General features: G+C 34.9%; 1 protein-coding gene across 2 annotated transcripts; it reads left to right on the top strand.

Moving 5' to 3' along the window:
* Positions 1-1072: 1072 nt before the first annotated feature.
* SCRG1 (stimulator of chondrogenesis 1) lies at positions 1073-25443 on the top strand. 2 transcript variants are annotated; one of them, XM_047717411.1, is made up of 4 exons: positions 1074-1222; positions 20734-20832; positions 22825-23080; positions 25210-25443. In XM_047717411.1, exons 2-4 carry the CDS (start codon positions 20769-20771, stop codon positions 25262-25264), a joined length of 375 nt encoding a protein of 124 aa, XP_047573367.1. In that variant the 5' UTR covers positions 1074-1222; positions 20734-20768; the 3' UTR covers positions 25265-25443. The 2 variants fall into 2 exon arrangements, with proteins under 2 accessions (XP_047573368.1, XP_047573367.1); XM_047717412.1 differs by lacking the exon at positions 20734-20832 and having other exon boundaries at positions 1073-1222.
* The last annotated feature ends 246 nt before the right edge of the window (positions 25444-25689 follow it).

The following is a 25689-nucleotide window of genomic DNA, read 5'->3' as shown; positions in this document are numbered from 1 at the left end:
TGCTTCTTATCTTCCCTTCTGGGTTACCACAAGGGCCCCTCTTCTGTCCCTAGCTTCATTCTTCCTACATCATCCTTCTTTCACACTGCAGTTAGGGCTTTCGTCCTTTTTAATACTTTTCTCATCTTTCCATTTGCTTTCAGAGTAAAATCCAAAATTTTCAATGTAGCATATGGGGTACTTCATCAACTTGCTTCTTTCTAGTTCTCTAACTTTTTCCTCTGCCGTCCCTAGATCCAGCTACATTAAACTACTTGGATCACCCCAGAGTTGTTCCCCTCTCCTTCACCTTCCTGCCTTTTTTAATAAAACCTAGAATGCTCTTCCCTCCATTCTCTGTCTAGATAATCCAGATTCTAATTTTTCCAACTCCTTCCATGTTACTCGAATTTGAATTTTTAAAAATTAACCAACAATTAAAGGATAGTTAGCAGATGCTACGATTCCAGTGCAGTTGCTCAAAACAGAGTGAAATTCCTTTTATGCCTTTATTTGAGACACAGATTTCTTTTTTCAGTCATTTTATTTTCTACTTTCCTTTGACTGGTAATTACTCACTGGGTGAGGACTTGGAGAGTTTGAACATATATTCAGCCAAAACATTATAATAAGAGATCTAGATGGTGAGGAAAACTGAGTGAAAAATCACAAAGAAACTGAAAGAGGAAGAAGTGCTCAGCTATTTGCCTAAAATCACATTAGCCATTTCTCCTCCTTCTCTCCTTCGCCTCTTTTTCTCTCCCTGTTCTCTCTGTTCCCATCTGTCTCTGTGTCTCTCTCTGTCTCTGTCTGTCTGTCTGTCTGTCTCTGTCTCTCACACACACACACACTTCTCCTAAGGTTAAAACTACTCTGTGTTCTTTTTAAATCCCTCAGGTTTTACATTTTATTGCTCCAAGAGTCTGCCTCCCTGAAGTTCTTGTATAGACCAGTTATTTCCCTCTGTAAAGAAGCTGCTCAGTTCTGCCTTGCCTGGCTTGGAAGAATCCAAGGGAGGCAGTTCTTTCAGGCCTGTCTCTTTTCCACTCCCCTCCTCCCCAGTCCTGGCTGGATCAGTGAGTCTGTCAATCCCAGGCAAGAGACAAGGCAGACAAAGGTTTATTTGTAAAGAACCTCCTTCTAGCACCTCCTTTTTTCTCCTTTTGCCCAAACGCACCCAGTGAATTGGAGCATTTAAGAAGATTCCTCTGCCAAGAAGACCAAAAGGAACAGAGAAGAAAGGGTATGTATTTTTTCTTAAATATCATTTTGTATCACTTATTCTATTACAAATTATTGCCATAGACTAGACAGAAATGTATTTATGTGTTGAATCAGAAGGGAAAGGGATTCTCTAAGGAGATGGATATACTCTGAAAAAGATAATGCTTCCTAGGATAAAAGAAAATAGTCAGATTAAAAGGGACTAGAAAATGTACATTCCTTAACTGGGAGAGTCACTTAATCATAGGTTTAAAAAGAGACAGCTCCCTCACTGTGATTCCTGATTACTGCCTATGGCCACTCTGAATCTGATCCCATGTAATAAGACCTTATTATTCCAACTCTCAGAATCATACGTGAATAATGAAGTATATAAAGTTAGTCTTTTAATGCAGTAGATATATCTCTATATTACCTATTCTATGTGAAGTTAACTGCAATGTCTAAGAAAGGAAATTTTTTTTTGCTCTTAAAATCCCGATTCCTAAAAAGGAACTGGTATAAATGTGTGATACAAAGAGGGAATTCACTGAATTCATCCTTGGTGTCCCCACCATAGAACACACTACAGTGTCTGTGCTGCTAAGATAAAGGGAATACTTTTTCCCTTTCAGGCTTTTAAAAATTCCTCTTTAAGATTCCTTAACTTAGTTATGCAAGCTATGAAAATCTCCCCAAATCCTTGTCCTTTTCTCCAATGCTGATGATCTATTGTAGCCAGAAAAATAAATAGAATGATGCAAGACTGAATATTAATATCATCTTACAGCATTCTCTGAATGCATTCTCTGAAGGAAGATTACTTTCAGGAAAGATGTGAACTTCATGTTTCCACTGATGAACGTCTCTTGGGTACTCGAGTGGATCGTGCCTGGTTTAATGATGTTTGAAAGACTTATCCACTTTCTCGTACCACTTCTTCTGTAATACACACTTTAAGAAGTTCTACTTCACGGTGCTTTCTACCACAAACCTCTTCTAACACAGTTAGTAAGAAAGAGAAATTTTTTGAAATGACTTTTTTTTTTTCATCACCCAAGAAAGATGAATGGGAAACATCACAGGCTAGATGGCAATTTTAATCTCTTCCAACTATAATTTTTGATATTTTACATGTCAAGTTCTGGGTTGGAAATTTCATTTGTTTTTGCAGCCTTTGCTTCTCTCTTGCTGTGTTTTGAAAGAAATCTGAAAATGAACTGCCCTTTCTGTCTAATTCATCAACTCTGTTTCACTCCACTGCTCTTAATACCAGTTCCCAGAATTGACATCAGTTGCCTATATGAGCATTGCACCATAAATCTCTGAACACTTAAACCGTATAGCCCTGTTAGTTTTGGCCATTACATGGGATAATTTTTCTTTTTAAGTCTTCATTTAACTCAATGATTCAAAAGCCTTCTGATGGCAAATACCCTCATATAATCAAAATTTGCAATTCTATATTTTATGATGGTGACCATGATTTGTTGCAAGGTGTTGGAAATACCTTGCCCATGATTCTATATCCTCTGCATTGATCCTTTGAAAATTATGCCATTATTCGAATATGAATGGAATCATACAGTTTTAGGAACAATATTAATTATATAAATTTGAATCCAAAAACCAATAGATAACTATCTAAGGATCTCTTGCTTATTCCTTTCGATATTCAGATTTTAGCTTTGTTTTCTTTTGTAATTTGGAGGTACTCCAAGAGGAATTTTAAGTGCATGTACTTCAACTGAAATAGAAAAGAAAATAGAGCAATTTGCTTCAGATTTGCCAAAGTCATCTCACTCTTACTGGCACTTGAAAATATATGGTCTTGATGGATTGCCAAGGATTAAGTTTGGTGTCTTCTAATGAAAAAAATAATGTATCACATTAGAACATACTGGTCGAAGATATTTTTCCATTTGCCCCACTCAAGTAAAAGAAGAAGAGAAAACTTCAGTTCAAACATGTAATTTATTAAGTGTTAAAAAAAATACTACCAGTAAGTTCTTGCCAGGTGTGGAATTTTCCATCCTAGTATGTGACTGAGACTGTGACAGAAACACTATTTTGTGCTCTGGCATGGACATATTCAGAAGAGGTGCATGGTATGGCAACATACCCACTTTTCCAGCAATTTATTTGTTCATTCCTTCAGTGAATGTTTTTGGAACATTTACTGTGAGTCCAGCATTAAAGCAGGCGCTCTAAGAGATGCAAAAGAAGTTATAGTCCTTGCCTTAATGATGCTAGCATCTCCTTTTCCAGTCCTCTGAATATTGGCTTGCCCCAGGTCTCAGTCTTTTGTTGCTTCTCTTCTTAATCTATTCTCACTACCCTGCTAGTCTCATAGCTATAAATATGATCAATAAACATCCTGATGTCTCTCAAATTTTTATTTCTAGCCCTAACCTTCAGACACATAGTGCCTACTCAATATCTTTCACTTGGATGTCTAGTAGGCACCTCAAACTTAATTTGTCTCAAATTTAACTCTTAAATTTTCCCCAAATTGACCCCATCTAATTCTTCCTCAACTCAAAAAATGTCAATATCACTTATGTCAAAAACCTAAGAGTCATCCTTGCTTCTTATCTTCCATCAACTTTCCCCAATAGCCTTTTTCTTCTTCCAATGTTGTCCCACCACAACACATCTTTGTAAAGCAGTCAGGGATTATTTTTTAAGTCATTCATCAGATCATGTTTCTATTCTATCAAAAATCTTACAATGGTTTCCTAATACATTAAATAAAATCCAAGTTCTTAATCATGTTCTATAAGACCCTTTAAGACATTTCCATATCTTCCTTCCTGATTCTAGGTAAATATTCAGAACGACAAATTTACTCAATGGCCAAATGCCTTTTGGTGAATTTCCGATTCCCAACTGTAGCCATATTCTCTATCCTTAAATTGTTTATGAAAAATATTGACAATTACAAGGCATTATTCAGTCAAATTCACAGTTCTTAAAGAATGGATTACATAGGGCAACTGAGTGGCTCAGTTGTTAAGAGTCTGCCTTCGGCTCAGGTCATGATCTTGGGCTCCTGGGACTGAGCCCCACATCGGGCTCCCTGCTCAGCAGGAAGCCTGCTTCTCCCTCTCCCATGCCTCCTGCTTATGCTCCGTCTCTCTCTGTGTCTCTCCCTGTCAAATAAATAAATAAAATCTTTAAAAAAAAAAAAAGATTACACATGAGTGCTATAGGCACATAGAACAAGGGAGCTATTAAGAACAGCAGGCTGGGGCGCCTGGGTGGCTCAGTGGGTTAAGCCGCTGCCTTCAGCTCAGGTCATGATCTCAGGGTCCTGGGATCGAGTCCCGAATCGGGCTCTCTGCTCAGCAGGGAGCCTGCTTCCCTCTCTCTCTCTCTCTCTGCCTGCCTCTCTGTCTACTTGTGATCTCTCTCTGTCAAATAAACAAATAAAATCTTTAAAAAAAAAAAAAAAAGAACAGCAGGCTGGATCTGGCTTCTTAGAAGAGACAAGTTTGAGGTTTGTCCTCAATAGATGGTTTGGTCAGAAATTAACATAAAGGGAAGAGGTGAGAGGGAACAATAAGGCAAAGACACATGTGTAGGATTGAAGAGATGACTGAAGAGATGACTACTAGCTGAGCAATAGTGAATGATAAATGTGGAGGAGAAGTGGAAGGAAGGCCTTAGGATTAGCCTTAGGAAGTTAACCATCTTTTAGATACCATGAAACCACTGCAGGAACTTCCTCAGGATTTAAAAAAAAAAAAAAAGTGTTTTCAGAGAATCATTCATGTAATACCACATACAGGGGCTATGCATTGTATTAGCCACTGGGTATGTGGTAGTGAACAAAATAGACTGCTTTTATGAAGCTTTCTGTCTTAAGGGAATGATAGACATCAAATGAGTAAACTCATAAATATATAATTTAAAATGTGATAAATATCATTAGAAAAAAGAAGGCACTATGAAAGAATCAAGTTGAAACTACTTTAGATTGGATGGTCAGAGAAAGCATTTGAAAATTGACATTTAAATTGAGAACTGAAAACTAAGAATAAGCCAGGCAAGTAAAGCACATTCCTTCTAGCATATATAAAAATCTTAATGGAGGAAGAAAGATTTCTATTTAATTACAAGGAAATACTCTATGTATCTTTATTGCAATATATTTTTTAAATGGGTCAGATGAGCTATCTTCTTTTTTTTAATAGATTTTTTTAAAAAAATTTTTAATGATTTTATTTATTTGAGAGAGAGAGAGCTAGAGAGAGAGAGAGCATGAGAGGAGAGAGATCAGTGGGAGAAGCAGACTTCCCACCGAGCAGGGAGTCCGATGTGGGACTCAATCCCAGGACTCCAGGATCATGACCTCAGCCAAAGGCAGTTGCTTAACCAACTGAGCCACCCAGGCGCCCCCAGATAAGCTATCTTCTAACAAAAAACAAATTATCAAAAATAACTCAAGAGATAGAAACTATGTAATATTTAGGACATATTTATATTATAAATTATTTATTATTTATCTGAAATTTAAATTTAACTGAGTATCCTATATTTTATCAATTATATTTTAACAATATTAAATATCATCTGAGTTTCAATATCATGTATATAATCAGGGACACAGGACTGTAAAAGAGGTCAGGGAGTGGTGATATATGGATTTTGAACTTACCTGCTTTTACGTAGCAGGGTGTAGTGGAGACACTCTAAGGAATATACCTCAGTTAATACAAATCTTTGGGATGAGTTTGTCCTCAGCTTTTCACCCATTTATCCTTTTCCCCTTTTCTCATTATCTTATAACCCTGTACTTCCTTCTTAATAACTTTCGCTGGTACAACCTCTTTCTCTGACTTTTCTTCTGCCCAGTCTACAAATGTTAGTTTCCCAATGTTCTGTCCCTGGCCATCTCAAGTTTTCCTTAACACCCTCGCCTTACGCATACCAAAAAGAGATATACCAAAATGCTAACGACCCTAATCTCTACATGGAAACTCTAGCTGTATTTTATTTATCTATTCTTTTCTGTATTATCCATGTTTTAGACTATTACTACTTTTTAAAAAAGTATTTTAAAAAATCCAATCAGGCTTCTGGCTATAATTAGAACCATCTAATGGAAAGAAAGCTTAAGCAGGTAAGAGTCATGAAATGAGTTCAAAATGACACTTATATACAGGAAACATATAAAAAGTAATAAGAGTCTAAGCTTAGTAAATGCATGACTTTTTCCAAAAGCCACAAGAATTAAGACAAAATTAAGCTAATTACTAAAAATAAGAACAACATGATTGCATAGTGAAAACAAACAAAAAAACAAACAAATCTAGGGAGACCCAAACTGTAAAATATATGAAAAATGCTAATGACTAATATAATACAAAAATTGTTCAAACACAATTGGTAAAAAGGTTACAAAGAATTTACAACTCTCTCTCCACCCCTCTCCCTATACTTAAATTTTTGATAGAGAGTAATCTGGTAAGGGAGGTTAGAGAAAAGGGGAGGGGTCTTCGTTGTTGTTGAATCTTCTGATAAAAGTACACACACACACACACACACACACACACACACACACACATATTTTAAGATTTATTTATTTTAGAGAGAGAGAGCAAGAGAGAGAATCTCAAGCAGACTTCCCAGTGACTGCGGAGCCCTACCTAGGGCCCAATCTCATGATCCTGAAATCATGACCTGAGTTGCAATCAAATCAATGCTTAACCAACTGAGGCAACCGGGTTCCCCTATAACTATATATTTTTAATTCAGTAAGAGCTGACTAGAATAAATGACAGTTTTGATTAAAAAGGGAAACAAACCAGAAACTGGGAAGCACATCTTAAAGTCAGACTATTTAGAAAAAAATGCAATACAATACAATTTAATCAAAACAATAGTACTCGATGATATCCAAATTTAAGAATTTGACAGCTCACTAACATCTTCCCATACTAAATCGTTCCCTGCAACTTGATATTGAGTTTAGAAATCTGAGAAATTCCTCCTTCTCTGACCTGACTATATATAAGCATATAGAGATTAGGATATATTATTTATTCTTTCACGAATATGCCAGGCATTGTTTGAGGTGCTTGGAATACACATCAGACAAAACCCTGTCTTCCTGAAGCTTACATTCAAGTTCTAGGAGATATAATAAGAATATTTTTAACAATTTAGAGGTTCATAAATGTCATAGAAAAGTAGAGCGACTAAGGCAGATTGAGAGTATGTGAGGGGAGATACAATTTTAAACAGAATAGACCTTACTGAGGAGCAAAGTGAACAAAAACTTGAAGAGGCTGAGGGAAGCAGACACGCAGTTAATCTGCTGGAAGAGCTTTCCAAGCAGAGGAACTAACCAGAGCAAAGGCCCTAAGGCAAGAATGTGTCTAGTATTTTTGAGGATTAGCTAGAAGAGAAAGAACAAGGGAAAGAGTAGATCATTTCAGAGAGAGAGATAGCAGGAAGCCAGATTGCATATGGAGGCCACCACAATCACTTTAGCTTTAATTGAAGTTATTGGAGTGATTGGGAGAGGATAGGTGTAGTTATTAATATTTTTCTTAATTCCTTTGCACTGCTGGTACGTAGGACAGTGCCTGGTATAAAGGAAATACTAAAAAATGTCTGTTACATTGAACCGAATTAAACCACCTTGCTCCTGTTTTTCTCTGTCACACATACTTACTTAATCACTTTATCAGTGAGTCCTGCATCAGTGCTATTCTTTGACTCCCTCACTTTCCCAATATTGGCTGCTCTTCTCCTGAATACTCTTGCCAGCTTGGTCTTGGTATGGGCAGAGGAATTCTAAGTCACCTGAAGCAGTATATGAAGATTTGGGCCCAAAGATAAAAGAATGATTTCAGGCTGTTTTTCAGCAGGCTATATCAACTAGAACAAAATACACAAGCATCATTCCAGAAATCAGAAGGGCACACTGAATGACTCCTTCTGCAAACCATAATGGGTCTTATTTGTTGTGTTTTGGAACATTATAACTCTTACCCTATCCAAGAGATGGGAGTCAGAACAACCATAATCCAATTTAGGAAAGGTTGTGGAAAGGAAAAACATAGTTCTGAGACTTTGGCTTAAATATTAAAATTACCAGAGTACCACGCAGCTCATTTTTAGAATCTGTAGTTTGGGCATCTGTCCTTCATATTCCTCCAAAAATAGGTGCAAATGGTAATAGTAATATAGAAAGCTTTGCTTCTACCCAAGATGCAGTAGAAAGAACCAGATTTACTCACTCCTCTGAAATAACAACAACAAAAAAAAAACCCAGACAAAACATTTGAAACAACCTCTGTCAAAACACTGGGTTTCAAGCAAGGAAGGACATGGTCCTGTGAGAGATGGGAAACAAATGAGGTATAATTTCTAAGAAGAGGGAACACAGAATCCTGCAGATTGCCTGAATTGAGAAAATGGAGCTGAATGTCAGAGAGAATAAAACAGCCACAATTCATAGAACAGAGTGTTGGAGAGAAGAAAGATACGTAGAAAATGCTGGATGTCTGCAGAGGGCCCCACTGAAATATTCAGAGAACTGGTTCGTACATGCAAATGAGAAAACTATCTATGGCCAGGGAGAAAAATCTGAGAGGATTAGAGAACAGAGTGTCTGGCACTCACAAAAAGTCAGGCTTACTCACAAAAACAAATTGAAAAGAGCTTGTAATTCATTGGCCATTGGGTAGAATACTCAGGAAGAAATGGCCTCAGTAGTGAGGAATAATTAGCCCTCGGCTGAGTTAGAATCATCTAACAAATCATAAAACCAAGTCCTGAAGAAATCAAACTGTTTCCAAGTAACTTAGTTACATCTCAGCACAAGAATATTTATAAGAATACAAAAATATCCAGCACCCCACAATGCAAAATTTAAACTGTCTGTAATCTAATCAAAGACTACCAGGATGCAAAAAAGCAGGAAAACATAATTCATAACTAGAATAATCTATCAATTGAAGCCAACCCAGAATTGATACATTTGTTAGTATTAGTAGCAAAAGATAATAAAACAGATACATTTTTAAGGTGCTGAAAAAAATCCAAACTATCAATCTACCATACCATAACCAGCAGAAATTTTTTTTAAAAAAGGAAAATAAAGACAGTTTCAGATATGCAAAAATTTAAAGAATTCCTCACCAGAAAACCTACACTATTAGAATGTTAAAGGACATCATACGGGCATAAGGAAAATGATATCAGATGGAAATGTGGATCTACACAGAAAAATGAAGAGCACTGGAAATAGAAACTACATGGATAAACACATAAGATTTTTTCTCATTATTTAATGCCCTAAAATACAATTGTTTAAGCAATAATAATAATATATTTTGAGTTTTTAGCATATACATCAGTAAAATACGTAAGAGTGTTTGCATAAAAGATGGGAGAAGAAAAATGGAAGTATACTATTGTAAAGTTTTTATACTATATGTAAAGCATAATATCATTTGAAGGGAAATGGTAAGTTAAAGTATATACACTATAAATCTTAAGGGAACCACTAATATAACAAAATGAAGAATTATAGCTATGAGCCAACAAAGGAAGTAAAATGAAATCACACACACAAAAATGTTCACTTAATCCAAAAGAACACATACAAAGAGGAAAAAAGGAACAAAGAGCAAGTAGACCAAATAGAAAATAAAATACAAGTTGATAGATTTAAACCTAATGATGTCAGGGCACCTGGGTGGCTCAGTGGATTAAATCTAATGATGTCAATAATCACATTAAATGTAAATGACCTAAATGTTCCACTTAAAACTCAGAGATTGTCAGTTTGGATTAAAAAAAAAAACAAGACCAGGGCACCTGGGTGGCTCAGTGGGTTAAAGCCTCTGCCTTTGGCTCGGGTCATGATCCCATGGTCCTAGGATCGAGCCCCATATCGGGCTCTCTGCTCAGCAGGGAGCCTGCTTCCCCCTCTTTCTCTCTACCTGCCTCTCTGCCTACTTGTGATCTGTCTGTCAAATAAATAAAATCTTTAAAAAAAAAAAAAAAGACCAAATGATAGACTACCTCTAAGAAACATATTTGAAATCTAAAATGAGTAAAAATAGAAGTATAGAAAGATATATTCAGGGTCAGAAAATCCAATATTATTAGAATGCCATTATTCTCCAAATTTATCTATAGGTTTAATGCAATCTTAATCAAAATTTCAGAAGGCTTTTTCTGTAGAAATTGAGAAGCTGATAATACAACTTACACAGAAATGCAAAAGATCTATAATTGCCAAAACAACTTTGTGAAAGAAGAAAATTTCAGGGCTAATTTCACCTGATTCTAAGAATTATTATGAAGTGACAGTAATCAAAACTATAGTATTCACATAAAGATAAAGAAATAAATTGATGAAAAAGAATAGAGCCCAGAAACAGGCTCACAGCTAAATTGAAAACTGATATTTGACAAAGATGCAAAGGCAATTCAGTGGAGAAACAACAATAATTTCAAATATGGTACTAAAATTACTGGACAACTATATGAAAAAAAATGCAGAAAGAAATTCAACCACACCACTCACTAAATAAAAAATTAACTATAATAGATCACATAAATGGGAAATCTAAAATTATAAAACTGGAAAAAAAACATAAGAGAAAAACTTTGTGGCCTTGGATAAGGCAATGTTTTCTTATATATGACAATGAAAGCATTTTTTAAAGAGAAAAAGAACATTGATAAATCAGACTTCATCAGTTTTAAAAACTTTTGCTCTTTGAAGCCCACTGTTAAGAAAGTGATAAGGAAAGTCATAGATAAAGAGTAAATGTTTAGGAAGTACATATCTGATAAAGAACTTGTATCCAAAATTTGTAAAGGACTCTTAAAATTCAGGAAAACCACCCCAATTTTTAAAAGAGAGCAAGAGATTTGAACAGGTTGTTCACCAAAGATGAACAAATAAGTAGATGAAAAGGGGCTCAACACCATTAATTATTAGGGAAATGCAATATAAGACCACAATGAGACACTAGAATGGCCAAAAATGAAAAAGACTGAACATACCAAGCCTTGGAGAGAATGTGGAGAAATTGGAACTTTCTCATACACTGTTGGTGGGAATGTAAAATGGTACAATCACTTTGGAAAAACAATTTGGCAATTTCTTATGAAGTAAAACATAGTCCTATCATTCAATGCAACTATTCTACTTTTAGGTTTTCAAGAGTAGTAAAAGCTCTGACCTTACAAAGACTCATACACAAGTGTTCAAAACAGCTTTATTTGCAACAGGCCAAAACATAAAACAACTCAAATGTCCGTCAACAGGTACATGGATAAACAATCTGAAGCTTATATAATGTAACACTAATACTTCTCAGCAATAAAAAGAAATCAGCTATTGATACCTGCAATGACATATATAAATCTCAAAATAAGTATGCTGAGTGAAAGAAGTCAGAAAAAAGGAGTACATATTTTATGGTTCTATTTATATGAAACTGTAGAAAATGCAAATTTATCTCTGGAGATAGCAAATAAGTTATTATCTGTATAAGAGTGGAGGGAAGGGAGGAGGTAAGAGTGATGAACTACAAAAGGGCAAGAGGAAACTTAGGGATAAGTTTGATTATGGTAATGGTTTCATGGGAATATACATATGGCAAAGCTTATCAAAATTTATACTCTAAATATTTGGTGTTTATTATATGTCAATTTTACCTCAATAAAACTGTTTAGAAACTATATTAGAATTTTGTTTTATATCTTAATATATTGTTTAAAGCTTAATAGTTGTGGTGATTCCTGCCACAGTAAATGTTCAGTGAATAGAGGGTATAATTAACTTTCTTTGAAGATTAACCTGAAAAAAAAAATGTCAAGAAATGTGGCTCTTTAAAAAATATCACCTATCTAATGGGTATAAAGTAGGCCCTAAACTGAAGTAATTGAGAACTAGAGCACCTCAGAAAATTATATTTTTTTAAATATAAAATTTAAACTATGATCTGTAAAAAGTTTATTGGAAGGCATTATTATCTGTCTATATAGTAGATTGTGATGAAATACAACACTGTCTGGCTCTATCAAATTGGAAAAAATATAAAGTGAAATAGATCTCATGTTTGTCTTTTTTTCCACTCATGTTTGGAATTGGAATTAAATTAAATATTTAAAATTCTAAAAAAAATAAGAAAAGTCCAAAATAACTAATTCAAATTAGATTATGAAACAAAGAAAATATTAAGCTCCTTTGGAGTAAAAAGAAATATTTTTAGTTATTAAGCTTAGAAAAAAGCAGTGAATATGTTTATTCAAAAATTTTTATCAGACTTCTGGTTTCCAGTTCCACATGTCAGGTGATTGGAAATCACTATTCTTTCTAACCATAAGTAAAAAGCTGAACGGACTGAAAAATCAACAACTTTTCTTGGATTCATAAGAGAGGGGAGGACACAGGGGAAACCATGCCCCCAAGATTAGGAAGACAGGCAGATGAACATAGGGATTAAAGTCTTCCCAGAGCCAAGACTCATTAGTAGAAACTGTCATGGAACAAGTGCCAGGGTAAAAAACAAAACAAACAAACAAACAAAAAACCCACCACCAGACAAAAAACCTGAACCTGACTGATGAATTGGTGAAGGCTCACTGTGGACAACTCTGAGAGTTAACAGCTCCACAAGGACCCAGTCATGGGGATCCCCCACAATATTGTGAGATTTACCTATAGGAGTGAACCAAGTACACACAGTGAATAATAGAGAAAAATCCTCCCAGGGTTTCATCAGTGGGAAGAAAAAGGAATCATTTTGAAATATGCCAGAGGGCTCTGTTCTTAATTAGGCCTGCTCTCAGGAGAAACTAGTTAACCAAAACCTAACCTGCTGAGGTATTATCAGAGCCTAACTGACCTAGTGAAAGAGAAACATCCAACTGCAGCTGGGTCTAGGCTTGCTGTCCGACCAAAGAGAGTAGGAAAAAACCCCAAGAAATCCTTATGAGAGTCACAGTTCAGAAGCATGGACTTGCTAAAAGACTGAGACCTAGTTATAGGCCTATAAAATGCTTCCTCTCCCTCACATCTCACCACATTACTAAAGGCCTATTTTCAGCAGCTCATTTTACTTGGTACATTGTATGTGGCTATCAAGAAAACATTATAAGGCATACTAAAAACAGATAAAATGAGTATCAGAACCAGATATGGCAGAGATGTTAGAATTAACAGGCCAGGAATTTAAAAAACTATGATTAATATACTAAGGACTTCAATGGATAAAGTATACAGAATGCAAAAACAGATGGGCAAAGGAAGCAGAGAGATGGAAATTCTAAGAAAGAACCAATAAGGAAGCTAGAGATGAAAAACACTTCAAAAGAAATAAAGTTTGCCTTTTATGGGCTCATTACCAAACTGGACATAGCTGAGGAGAGAATCACTGAGGTAGAAGATATAATAAATGAAGCCTCCAAAAGCACAGAATAAAGACGAGGGTGGGTGGGTGGGTGGGGAGGAACAGAATATCCATGGACTGTGGGACAACTACAAAAGGTATAACATACTCCTAATGGGAATACTAGAAGGAAAAGAAAGAGAGAAAGGAACACAAGAAATACTTGAAACAATAATGACTGAGAATCTACCCAAATTAATGTCAGAAACCAAACCACAAATTCAGGAAGCTCAGAGACCACCAAACAGGATATACGTCTGAAACACTACACACAGATGTATAATTTTCAAACTACAGAAAATCAAAGGTTAAAAAAAAAAAAAACTTAAAGAAACCAGAGGTAAAAAACACCTTACTTAAATAGAACATAGGTAAGTATTATATCCAACTTCTCTTCAGAAACCATGCAAGGGAGAAGAGAATGGAGTATATAAGAAGTAGTGCAGAGGATCATAGGGGAAGGGAGGGAAAACTGAATGGGAACAAATCAGAGAGGGAGACAAATCATGAGAGACTCTTGACTCTGGGAAACAAACTGAAGGTTGTAGAAAGGGAAGTGGGTGGGGGAATGCAGAAATTGGGCATTAAGGAGGGCACATGATGTGATGAACACTGGGTGTTATACACAATTGACGAATCATTGAACACTACATCAGAAACTAATGATGTACTACATGTTGGTTAATTAAATTTAAATTTTTAAAAAAGAAGAGAATGGATGAAATATTTAAACTGTTGAAAGAAAAAAATTTCAACCCAGAATTCTGTACTCTGCAACCTTATTTTTCAAACATAAAAAAGAAAGATTTTCTCAAATAAAAATTAAGGAAATTTGTTGCTAGTAAACCTGCTTTACAAGAAATGTTAAAATAAGTTCTTTTGAGAGAAAGAAAGTAATATAGGTAAGAAACTCAGACCTACATAAAGAAAGGAAGAGCATGGAAGGAGAAATAAGTAAAAGCAAAAGAAAAATTTATTTTTATTATTCTTAACTGATCTAACAGATAACAGTTCGTTCAAGATAATAGCAATAATAAAAAAATAATAACAATGTATTCAATTATGCATATTTATGTATAGATCACATATACATGCATATGTATGTTTATATACAAGTGAAACAAATGACAGTTATGATACAAGGAATGAAAGGAAGGAATTAAGATAATTTGTTGTTACAGGATACTCAAACTGCCATGAAGTGGTATAGTATCTGTGTGTGTGTGTGTGTGTGTGTGTGTGTGTGTGTGTGGCATTTTATTTATTTATTTATTGTGGCACCTGGTGACTCTGACTCTTTTAAGCATCTGACTCTTGATTTTGGCTCAGGTCATGATCTTAGGGTTGTGGGATCGAGCCCCAAGTTGGGTTCCGTTCTCAACAGGGAGTCTGCTTCTCTCCCTCTCCCGCTACCACCCCTCCCCCGGCTCAATAAAGATGTATTTATCTGAAAGAGACAGAGTGGGGGGAAGGGTGGAGAGAGGGACAGAGAAAAATCTCAGGCAGACTCCCCACTGAGACAGGAGCCCGACATGGGGCTCAATCTTACAACTAAGATCATGACCTGAGCTCAAATCAAGAGTTGGACATTCTACTGACTGAGCCAGTCAGGCACCCCAAGCTATAGCATTTTTTGAAAGGGGATGTAGATTAGTTGAAAATGTATATTTCAAACTCTAGGGCAACCACTTTAAAAAAAAAGTGAAAAAAAAAGTGTAACCAATATGCTAAGAAAGGAGAGAAAATGGAATCATATAAAATGTTCAATTAAAACCACAAAATAAGGCAGAAAGAAAAGGTCAAAGAAAAATAGGAACAAAGAACAGGGCAACAAATAGAAAACAAAAACAAATATGGTAGCTATTAGTCCAAATATATCAATAATCACTTCGGATGTCAATGGTCCAAATGTCCCAATTAAAAGATAGATCATCAGAGTAGTTCAAAAAATATGACCCAATGTTAAACTATGTATATAGTGCTTTATAATTTACAAGTATTTTAAAATATTTTTTTCATCAGGATAAATGTACTCTTTAACCCCCATTTCCTATTTCACTCATTCCCCCACCTACCTCCCTTCTTAACCATATTTTGTTCACTGTAGTTGGAAATCTGTTTCTTGGTTTCTCATTCTCCCTTTTTTTCCTTTGCTCATTTGTTTTGTTTCTTAAATTCCACATATGAGTGAGATCATGTGATGTTTGTCTTTTTCTGATTGATTTATTTCACTTGGCATTATTCTCTCTAGCTCTAGTCATGTTGTGGCACATGGCAAGATTTCATTCTTTTTTATGGCTGAGTAACATTCAGTTGCCCCCCCCCCCAAATTCCTATGTTGAACTTCCCACCCCTAATGTAACTGTATTTAGATATAGGGCCTTTAAGGAGAGAATTAAGGTTAAACAAGGTCATAAGCAGAAGATCCTAATCCAATAGGACTAAAGAAGAGGAAGAAACACCAGACACTTCTCTCTCTCTTTCACTCCCCATATGCACAGAAGAAAAGCAATATGAGGGCACAGTGAGAAAGGCGCCATCTGGTAGCTGATGACAGGCCAAATCTGCTGTGATCTTGGACTTCTAATGTCAAGAACTGTGACAAATACATTTCTGTTGTTTAAGCCACCCAATCTGTGGTATCTTGTTATGGCAGTTATTATAGGTGTTAGTAAAGAATTGAGAATGATACTATGACATCAACAAACAAGGACAACAAACAAACAAACAAAACATGACCCAACTATATGTTATCTACAAGAAACCTACTTCAAGTATAAAGACACATAATAGAGACACCTGGCTGGTTCAGTTGGAGGAGAGTGTGACTCTTGATCTTAGAGTTGTACATTAAAACCCCACATTGGGTGTAGAGATTACTTAAAAATAAAAACTTTTTAAAAAGATAAAAAGTAAGTGTATGGAGAAAAATACACCATACTAATACTAACCAAAGAAAGCAGGAGTAGCTATATGAATTTGAGATAGAGTAGACATCAAAAGAAAGTTATCAAGAATAAAGTAGGGATGCCTGGGTGGCTCAGTTGGTTAAGCCACTGCCTTCGGCTCGGGTCATGATCCTGGGGTCCTGGGATCGAGTCCCGCATCGGGCTCCTTGCTCGGCAGGGAGCCTGCTTCCTCCTCTCTCTCTGCCTGCCTCTCTGCCTGCTTGTGTGTACTCTCTCTCTCTGACAAATAAATAAAATCTTTAAAAAAAAAAGAATAAAGTAAAATATTCTATAATGATAAAGGGGTTAATTTTCCAATAAGACATAACAGTTGTTAACAAGTATGTGCTTAACAAAAGAGCATCAAACTGCATTAGGTAAAAACTGATAGAATTGTGAGAAAAAAACAGGTGAATTCACTATCCATATATCATAGATTTCAACACCCCACAAAAATGGAACAAATCCAACAGGCAGAAAATTAGTAAGGACATAGTAGAATTCAACAACACCATAAATGAACCAGTTATAATTGAGATCTACAGACTACTTCATCCAATAATAGCAGAATACACATTCTTCTCAAACTTACATGGAACATACATCAAGATAGATTGCATTCTGGGCCATAAAACATGATTTAACAAAGTGAAAAGAATAGAAATCACACAATTTCTTCCCTCAGACCATAATGGAATTAAACTAAAAATCAATAACAGAAAGATAAGTGGAAAATCCCCAAATAGGTGGAGATTAACACAATTCTAAATAGCACGTTGGGGCTAAAAGGAAATCTCAAGAGACTTTTAGAATATTTTGAAATAATGAAAAGGAAAACAACTAATCAAAAGGTGTGGGATGCAGCAAAAGCAGTGCTTGGAGGGAAATTTATGAATGCATTAAGTGCAAATATTAGAAGAAATATCTAAAATCAATTATCTCAGTTTTCACTTTGGGAAACTAGAACAAATTCAATTTCCTCCAAAGTAAGCAGGTGAAAAGGAGTAATAAGAATTAGAACAGATAAGTGAAACAAGTCAGAGAAAGACAAATGTCATATGATTTTACTTATATGTGGAATCTAAAAAACAAACAAAAACAATGAGAAACAATATTTATAAATATAGAGAACCAGTGGTTGCCAGAGGAAAGGGGATTGGGGAATAGGCAAAACAGGTAGAAGGGATTAGGAGGTACACATTTCTGGTTATCAAATAAATAAGTTACAAGGATGAAAAAGTACAGCATAGGGAATATAGTCAATAATATTATAATAATTTTGTATAATGACAGATGGTAACTACATTTATCATGGAGAGCATTTCATAATGTACGTAACTGCTGAACCACTATGTTGTACACTTGAAATTAATATATGTCAACTATACTTCAATCAAAAAATAAGAGGAGAGGGGCGCCTGGGTGGCTCAGGGGGTTAAGCCTCTGCCTTCGGCTCAGGTCATGATCCCGGGGTCCTGGGATCAAGCCCCGCATCGGGCTCTCTGCTTGGCGGGGAGCCTGCTTCCCTTCCTCTCTCTCTGCCTGCCTCTCTGCCTACTTGTGATCTCTGTCAAATAAATAAATAAAAAACTTTTAAAAAAAAAATAAGAGGAGAAAACTAGGAATTCAAACAATGACTGGCTTTTTGATGATATGAAGAAATTATTAAATTTTTTTAGCATTTTGTCCCATTGTCTTATGATTTAGCATTTTTTTAACATTTTTTTACATTACATTTTTTTTATATTGTGTTATGATTTTTAAAAGTTCTTACCTTTAGTGAACTATACTGAAATGTTCGTGGATAATGAGATGACTAGAATTGGCTTCAAAGTAATCAATATTGAGGGAGAAAGAAAAGTGGAGGTACAGGTGAAATAAGGGAAGCTATGGGGTGATAAAAATTGAAGCTAACAGATGAGTACATTGAGGTTCATTAAACATTATATCTATTTTGTATGTATTTGAAGTTTTTTTACAATAAAAAGAAAATAAAAATCAATACCTTAATAAAAATGATTAGAACAGAAATCAGTGAAATTAAAAACAGGAAATCAATAGAGAAAAATCAATGAATCCAAAAGCTGGTTCTTTAAAAAGATTTAAAAAATCAATAAGCTTCTAGCCAAGTAAACTAAGAAAAAGAGGACACAAATTACTAATATCAGAAATGAAAGAAGGAACATCCTACAGATCCCATGGAAATTGAACATAAAGCAATACTTTGAACCATAAATCTGTGCCCATAAATCTGTTAAAATAAATGCCCATAAATCTGTTAAACTAAATGAGTGAATCAACTCCTTGCAAGACACAGTTTGCCAAAATTCACACAATCTGAATAGACCTATATCTATTAAAGAAATTGAATTAATAATTAATAACTTCCCCAAACAGAAAGCACCAAGCTCAAATATGTTCCCCTCTAAATTTTATGAAATATTTGAGGAAGAAATTATACCAATTCTCTACAATCTCTTTCAGAGGATAGAAGCAGAGGGAATACTTCCTAACTCATTCTATGAGGCCAGCATTACTGTAATACCAAAACCAGACAATGACATTGCAGGAAAAGAAAGCTATAGACCAATATCTCTTGTGAATATCAATACAAAAATCCCCATTAAAATATTAGCAAATTGAATCCAAACAAGTATAAAAAGAATGATATACCACAGTCAAGTGTGATTAAGGTCTGCAAGGCTAGTTCAACATTTGAAAATTAATTAATGTAATCCATCACATCAATAGACTAAAAAATCCACATGATAGTATCAATAGATGCAGAAAAATCATTTGAAAAAACCTAACACAGATGCATGATAAAAACCCTCAGTAAACGAGAAATAGAAGGGAACTTTCTCAACTTGATAAAGAGTATCTACAGGGGTGCCTGAGTAGCTCAGTTGGTTAAGCGTCTGCCTTCAGCTCAGGTCATGATCCCAGGGTACTGGGATCAAGCCCTGCATGGAGCCCTGCATGGAACCCTGCATCGAGCTCTGCATCGGGCTCCCTGCTCTCCCTCTCTCTCTGCACTTCCCTGACTTGTGCTCTCTCTCTCTCTTTCTCAGATAAATACATAAAATCTTAAAAAAAAAAAAGACTATCTACCCAAAAACCTACAGTTAACATCCTTAATGGCAACAGATTTAAATCTTTCCTACTAAGCTCAGGAACAAGGCAAGAATGTGCCATCTCACCACTCTTTTTCAATTCATACTGAAAGTCCTTGCTAATATAATAAGACAAGAAAAGGAAACAGAAGGTACATAAAGTAGGAAAGAAGACATAATACTGTCTTTTCAGATGACACTACTGTCTATACAGAAAATCTAAAGGAATCAACAAAAAACCTTCTGCAACTAGTATGTGATTATAGCAAAGTTGCAGGATACAAGGTTAATATACAAGCATTAGTTGCTTTCCAACATACAAGCAATGAATAAGTGAAATTTGAAATTAAAAACACAAAACCATTTACATTAGCACCACCCCCCAAAATAAATTATTCAGGTATAAGTCTGGCAAAATATTTAGAAGATTTATATGAGAAAAACTATAAAACTCTGTTGAATAAAATCAACATTTGGATATGGTTATGCCTGTTAAGATATAACACCAAATATATAATCCATGAAAGAAATAATTGGTAAGTTAAACTTTATTATAGTTAAAATATCTCTGTGAAAGAAAATGTCAAGAGAATTAGAAGATAAGCCATAGGCTGGGAGAAAATACTTGCAAAAGACACAGCTAATACAGGACTGTTAGCTAAAATATACAAAATATACAAAAAACTCTTAAAAACTCAACAATAAGAAAACAACCAACCTGATTTTAAAAATAGGCCAAAGACCTTAACAGATTCTTCAGCAAAGAATATATACAGATGGCAAATATGTATATGAAAAGACACTCCACATCATATGTCATCGAGGAAATGCAAATTAAAACAACAATGAGATCACTACACACCTACTAGAATGGCCAATATCCAGAACACTGACAATACCAAATACTGGTGAGGATATGAAACAACAAGAACTCTCGTATGTTGCTGGTGGATATGTGAAATGGTACAGTCACTTTAGAATACAGTTTAGAAGTTTCTTACAAAACTAAACATAGTTTTACCATATAATTCAGCAACTGTGCTCATTGGTATTTATCCACAGGAGCTGAAAACTGATGACCATACAAAAACTGGTCCATGGATCTTTACAGCAGCTTTATTCATAATTGCCAAAAATTGGAAGCAGCCAAGATTTCCTTGAGTAGGTAAATGGATAGATAAATTGTGGTACATGCAGACAATAGAATATTATTTAGTACTAAAGGAAACGAGCTGTTCAGACATGAAAAGACATGGAGGAAACTTAAATGCATTTTACTAAGTGAAAGAAGCCAATCTGAAATGACTACATATTGTATGATTAAACTATATGACATTCTGAAAAAGGTAAAACTATAGAAACAATAAAAAACAACAGTAGTTTACCAGAATTTAAGGAGGCAGAGAAGTATAGGCAGATCACAGAGGATTTTTACAGCAGTGAAAATATTTTGTATGATATTGTAATGATGGACAAATGTCATTATACATTTGTCCAACCCACAGACTGTACAACACCACACATGAAATTATGGCCTTTGGGAGATTATGGTGTGCCATGCAGGTTCATCTTTGGAAAAAAAATTACCATTCTGATGAGTGATGTTGATATTTAGGAGACTATGCATGTGTGAGGGTAGAGGGTATGTGGGAAATCTGTACCTCCCTTTCAATTTTATTGTAAACCAAAGACTATTCTAAAAATAATTGTCTTTTTAAAAAATCCATAATATTACCTAAATTAATTCACCTTTGAGATGTATCTAGTCACTGAAAGCTTCACACAAAAATTTCCTTCCAACAACATTGTTTTCTTCAAAGTACAATATACGTATGTGTCTTCTCCTCTTTTTAATATTCCGTGGTAGGAAGGATCTTTTGGCATCTGTCAACGAGATGAAATCTGAATGGCTGAGGGTTCTGATTCTGGTTCCTCCACTATTTTGCCAGTTTTCCTTTGCTAAAATAGCCCCCATTCTTTTCAAGTCTAACCTGAAAGCCAGAGAAGCCTGAACCTAAACAGATGATGAAAAAAAGGTGGGAAAAAGTAGATGATGAATATTCCACAGTTGTATGCAAATACTATATTTAAAGAATTCTCTCCTGGAAGAGAAAAACATTTGTTTGGTATGACCCCAAAAGCTCAAACTGGGACTGGTTGGTAGAAGCTACAGAAAAATGTTTTACAGTCAGGGAAATGTTAGAACTGCATCAGTAGAATATATTGATTTAGCCAATAATGATCTCCCTGGCATGGTAGGTGTTCAAAAACTGGCTAAATGTTTATTAGGGGAAATTGAAGCCTCTGTTTTCAATGAAGTAAACTACATGAGACAAAAATTCACAATATTACTAAAAATTTGCAAGAAAAATGAGCCCCAAAATATTTCTGGTAGGTTTCAAATACTTAATTAAACTATATGTACAGAATATTATTTCTCAATGTCATAATAGATAGGTTTTTTTTGTTCCTGTTAGAGTGGAACCCAAGTTCTTTGACATTGCTTTTGTTAGGATATCCAAATCAAGAACCACTGAACTTGGGACACCTGAGTAGTTCAGTTGGTTAAGTGTATGCCTTTGGCTCAGGTCATGAACCCAGGGTCCTGGGACTGAGTCCCAATCAGGCTCTCTGCTCAGCGGGGAACCTGATTTTTCTTCTCCTTCTGCCTGCCACTCCCCATGCTTATGCCTGCTTTTGCATTCTCTCTCTCTCCGACAAAAAAAAGACAAAAAAAAAAAAAAAAAGAACCACTGAACTTGATGATGGTATTTGTTCTAGAAATTCACTGGAGTTTTACCACCTTAAAAAGCAGTTTTTCTCTACTGAATATACTAAAAATAAAAAATTACTTTGGGTACTTAAAAATGCAGATTCTGGCTCTTACTATCACCTCCTCCTGATCCCCAGCATTTATTTAATATTTTGTTGTGGAACCCAGGCATTTGATTTTTAACAATTATTTTAAGAGATTTTTATTGTCAACAGTCACAAAATTACGCTTTGAGAAACACAAATAAGAGAGTAGAAAAGATCAACTCCTAATCTTTCTTTCCAAATATTTATGAGAATGCTACAGAACTTTATGTTCAGATGAATTCCATCTTTTTAAAAAACAAACACTGACACATTTTGCTTTCTCTTCTATCTTAGGGCAAAAAGCCAAAATGAAATTTATAGTACTTGCTGTCACTGTTGGGCTAACTTTGCTGCTAGGAGTCCATGCCATGCCTGCCAATCGCCTCTCTTGCTACAGAAAGACGCTAAAAGATCGCAACTGTCACAACCTTCCGGAGGGAGTAAATGACCTGACAAAGATCGATGAAAATGTCCAGGATCACTTCTGGGATGGGAAGGGATGTGAAATGATCTGTTACTGCAACTTCAGCGAATTGCTCTGCTGCCCAAAGTAAGGAAATGTAATTACAAAGTATATGGGTATGAAATGTATGCATAACAAGTCTTTTTTAAGATAACTTTATAATGTTTGCTGGGATTAATCTCCTGTTTTAGTAAAATCCTACTTAAATCTCAGCTATTTTCTAGGATCATCACCATTGTGTATGAAACTGAATGTTTTCACTTAAGAAACAGAGTTTGGCAGATTTTAATAAAACAAAATAAAACTCAGAAAATTAGTAACACTCCAATATACTAAATTCTAAATTCCCTATCTGACTTTTATCACACACACACACACACAAAATCTACCAGTGGGAAAGGTCAGCTTCAAGGTTGATATCTTAAATCAATTTGAAAACCAATAAGAGGCTTTAGATAAAAGATCCTAGTAAGCAGGGCCAAGTAATTGGACAGAGAAGTGGTCATGGTCAAAGAAAGAATTTCTAGCTCTATGTATGAGTTAACTGGAAATGAACTAAATAAAAATTATCTACTGACTTGGAAAATAGAGGCATTTTAAGTATAATACAATGGCAGATAAATCAGTATTTTTGTTTCCTCTTTTTTAAAATCATCTTCTTCTGGTTACTGAAGAGCTTCAAATACTATGATCTTGGCTATTTCATACTGAAATTAGCTCTTTCAAATTACTTTCAATATATGTCATCATGTTTTCCTAGGTGAGATATGAGATAGGAAAGAGAATCATCTTATCAAGGGAAGATGCAGAGAGGTAAAATGACCAGCATCATCCCACACAACTCGCTAATATCAGTACCGAAACTAAAATCCAGGTCTTCTGATATGAACCAAATATTTTTCCTACCTAAGCACTTGGTTCTTAACGTATGGTTCCCAGATCAGCGGCTTCAATATCACCTAGTTCTCTTTAAAAACGAATATCCATCCTCGAGCCCTAGACCAGACTTACTGAATTAGAAAGACTGGAGGTGAGGCATAGCAGCTATGGTTTAACAAATCCTGTAGGTGATTCCGATGCATGATAAAGTTTAAGAATCGCTTGTACTAAATGATATCAAGAACATGAGTGAAATAATTCCATTAAAATGCCTTAATTTTTCCCAGACTACATAAATGAAATGCTATTTAATATTAAAATACCATGTTTGCTCTTTTGTAATTGTAAGACCTGAAGCCAATTTATTGAGAAGTACTTGTATTTAATTTATGATATAATTTTTTGACCATCTGTGTTAATGGGTAGTAGAAGTCTGGATACACAAAAGTAATTTCTATCTGATTTTAGTTACTCTTTCCCCAGTACCAACAGATTTATCTTACTAAGTATATTTCCTTTTTTACCCCTATAAACAAAAATTCTAATTTGCCATCCTATATTCTTCTCATTTGTATTGAGATATAATCGACATAGAGCACTGTTTATATTTAAGGTATACAGCATAATAACTTGACAGACATATATTACAAAATGATTACCATAATAAATTTAGTTAACATCCATTACTTCATTAGTTACCCCAAATTTTTTATCCTTGTGATGAGAACTTTTAGAATTTACTCTCTTAGCAACTTTCAAATATATGACACAGCCGGGTAAATGATACTTACATTACAGTTTACATACTAAGTATATTTCTAATGAGCCATAATCATGATACAATTTTATATTATTTTCATGCATTTTTATACTTTACCTAATGTGATCTTTTCAATAACAGTAGAGTTGAATAACTTAACATTTGTCCTTTTCCTATAAAACGTAGAAATTTATTTATTGATTTTCTAAGAATTTTTTAACCTTCTGTTTCTTATCTATGGATTTAAACTTCATGGCCCATCCCCACTCATATCAGAGAAATAATACTTTTGGTATGATCATAAGGTTTTGAAATCATTTAATTTTTCCCTTTCCTAATAGATAAATGATAGCATAATATCAATGGCAAAGGGGAGGAAAGTAGGAAACTTGATTACCTTCTTGGTCTTTGTTGCTCCTGTGGCAAATCCTCCCACGCATTCTCTTTGTACTTTATTTCCTAAAAAAGAATAGTTACGTCTGAAATCCTGGAAATCATTGTCCATTTTTAACCCAGTAAAGACTAATAGATATCTTAGTTTTCAGCAGAATTTAACTGGTGTCCTGTTTTCTTTCAGAGATATCTTCTTTGGACCAAAGATCTCTTTTGTGATTCCTTGCAACAATCATTGAGAATCTTCATATATTCCAGGGAACATCATCTCTCATTTCCCACAAATTGCAATATGTTGACATAACTATATTTCAAGTTTCTGTCCAGTGCAATAAAGCAGATTCCATAAATTCCTACTTGTCTAAGACAGTAAACTTGTGTTAAGTATAAGTAGTAATAAAAATTAATTCAATTTAAATTCTCTGTGGACATTGTTGGCACTGGTTAAAAATTTGGGGTAAAAAATTTTCATCTCTATGAGGTGTTCAGTAGGCACAGGATTTTTTAATAGTTGATTAGCCATAATCCTTGCTCAAGGGTTGAGAACTTTTACTTCTTAGTTGACAGTTATTGACCATGTATACTTAATGAGAAGAATCAGATATAAATTGAGGTTCTTATAAGGGAATCTAGAAGATTTCTAGTAAGAGGGTAAAAGGGCTGG

This window comes from Lutra lutra, chromosome 2 (genome assembly GCF_902655055.1).
Source record: "Lutra lutra chromosome 2, mLutLut1.2, whole genome shotgun sequence".
Lineage (NCBI taxonomy): Eukaryota > Metazoa > Chordata > Mammalia > Carnivora > Mustelidae > Lutra > Lutra lutra.
This window is presented reverse-complemented; position numbering and strand designations above follow the sequence as displayed.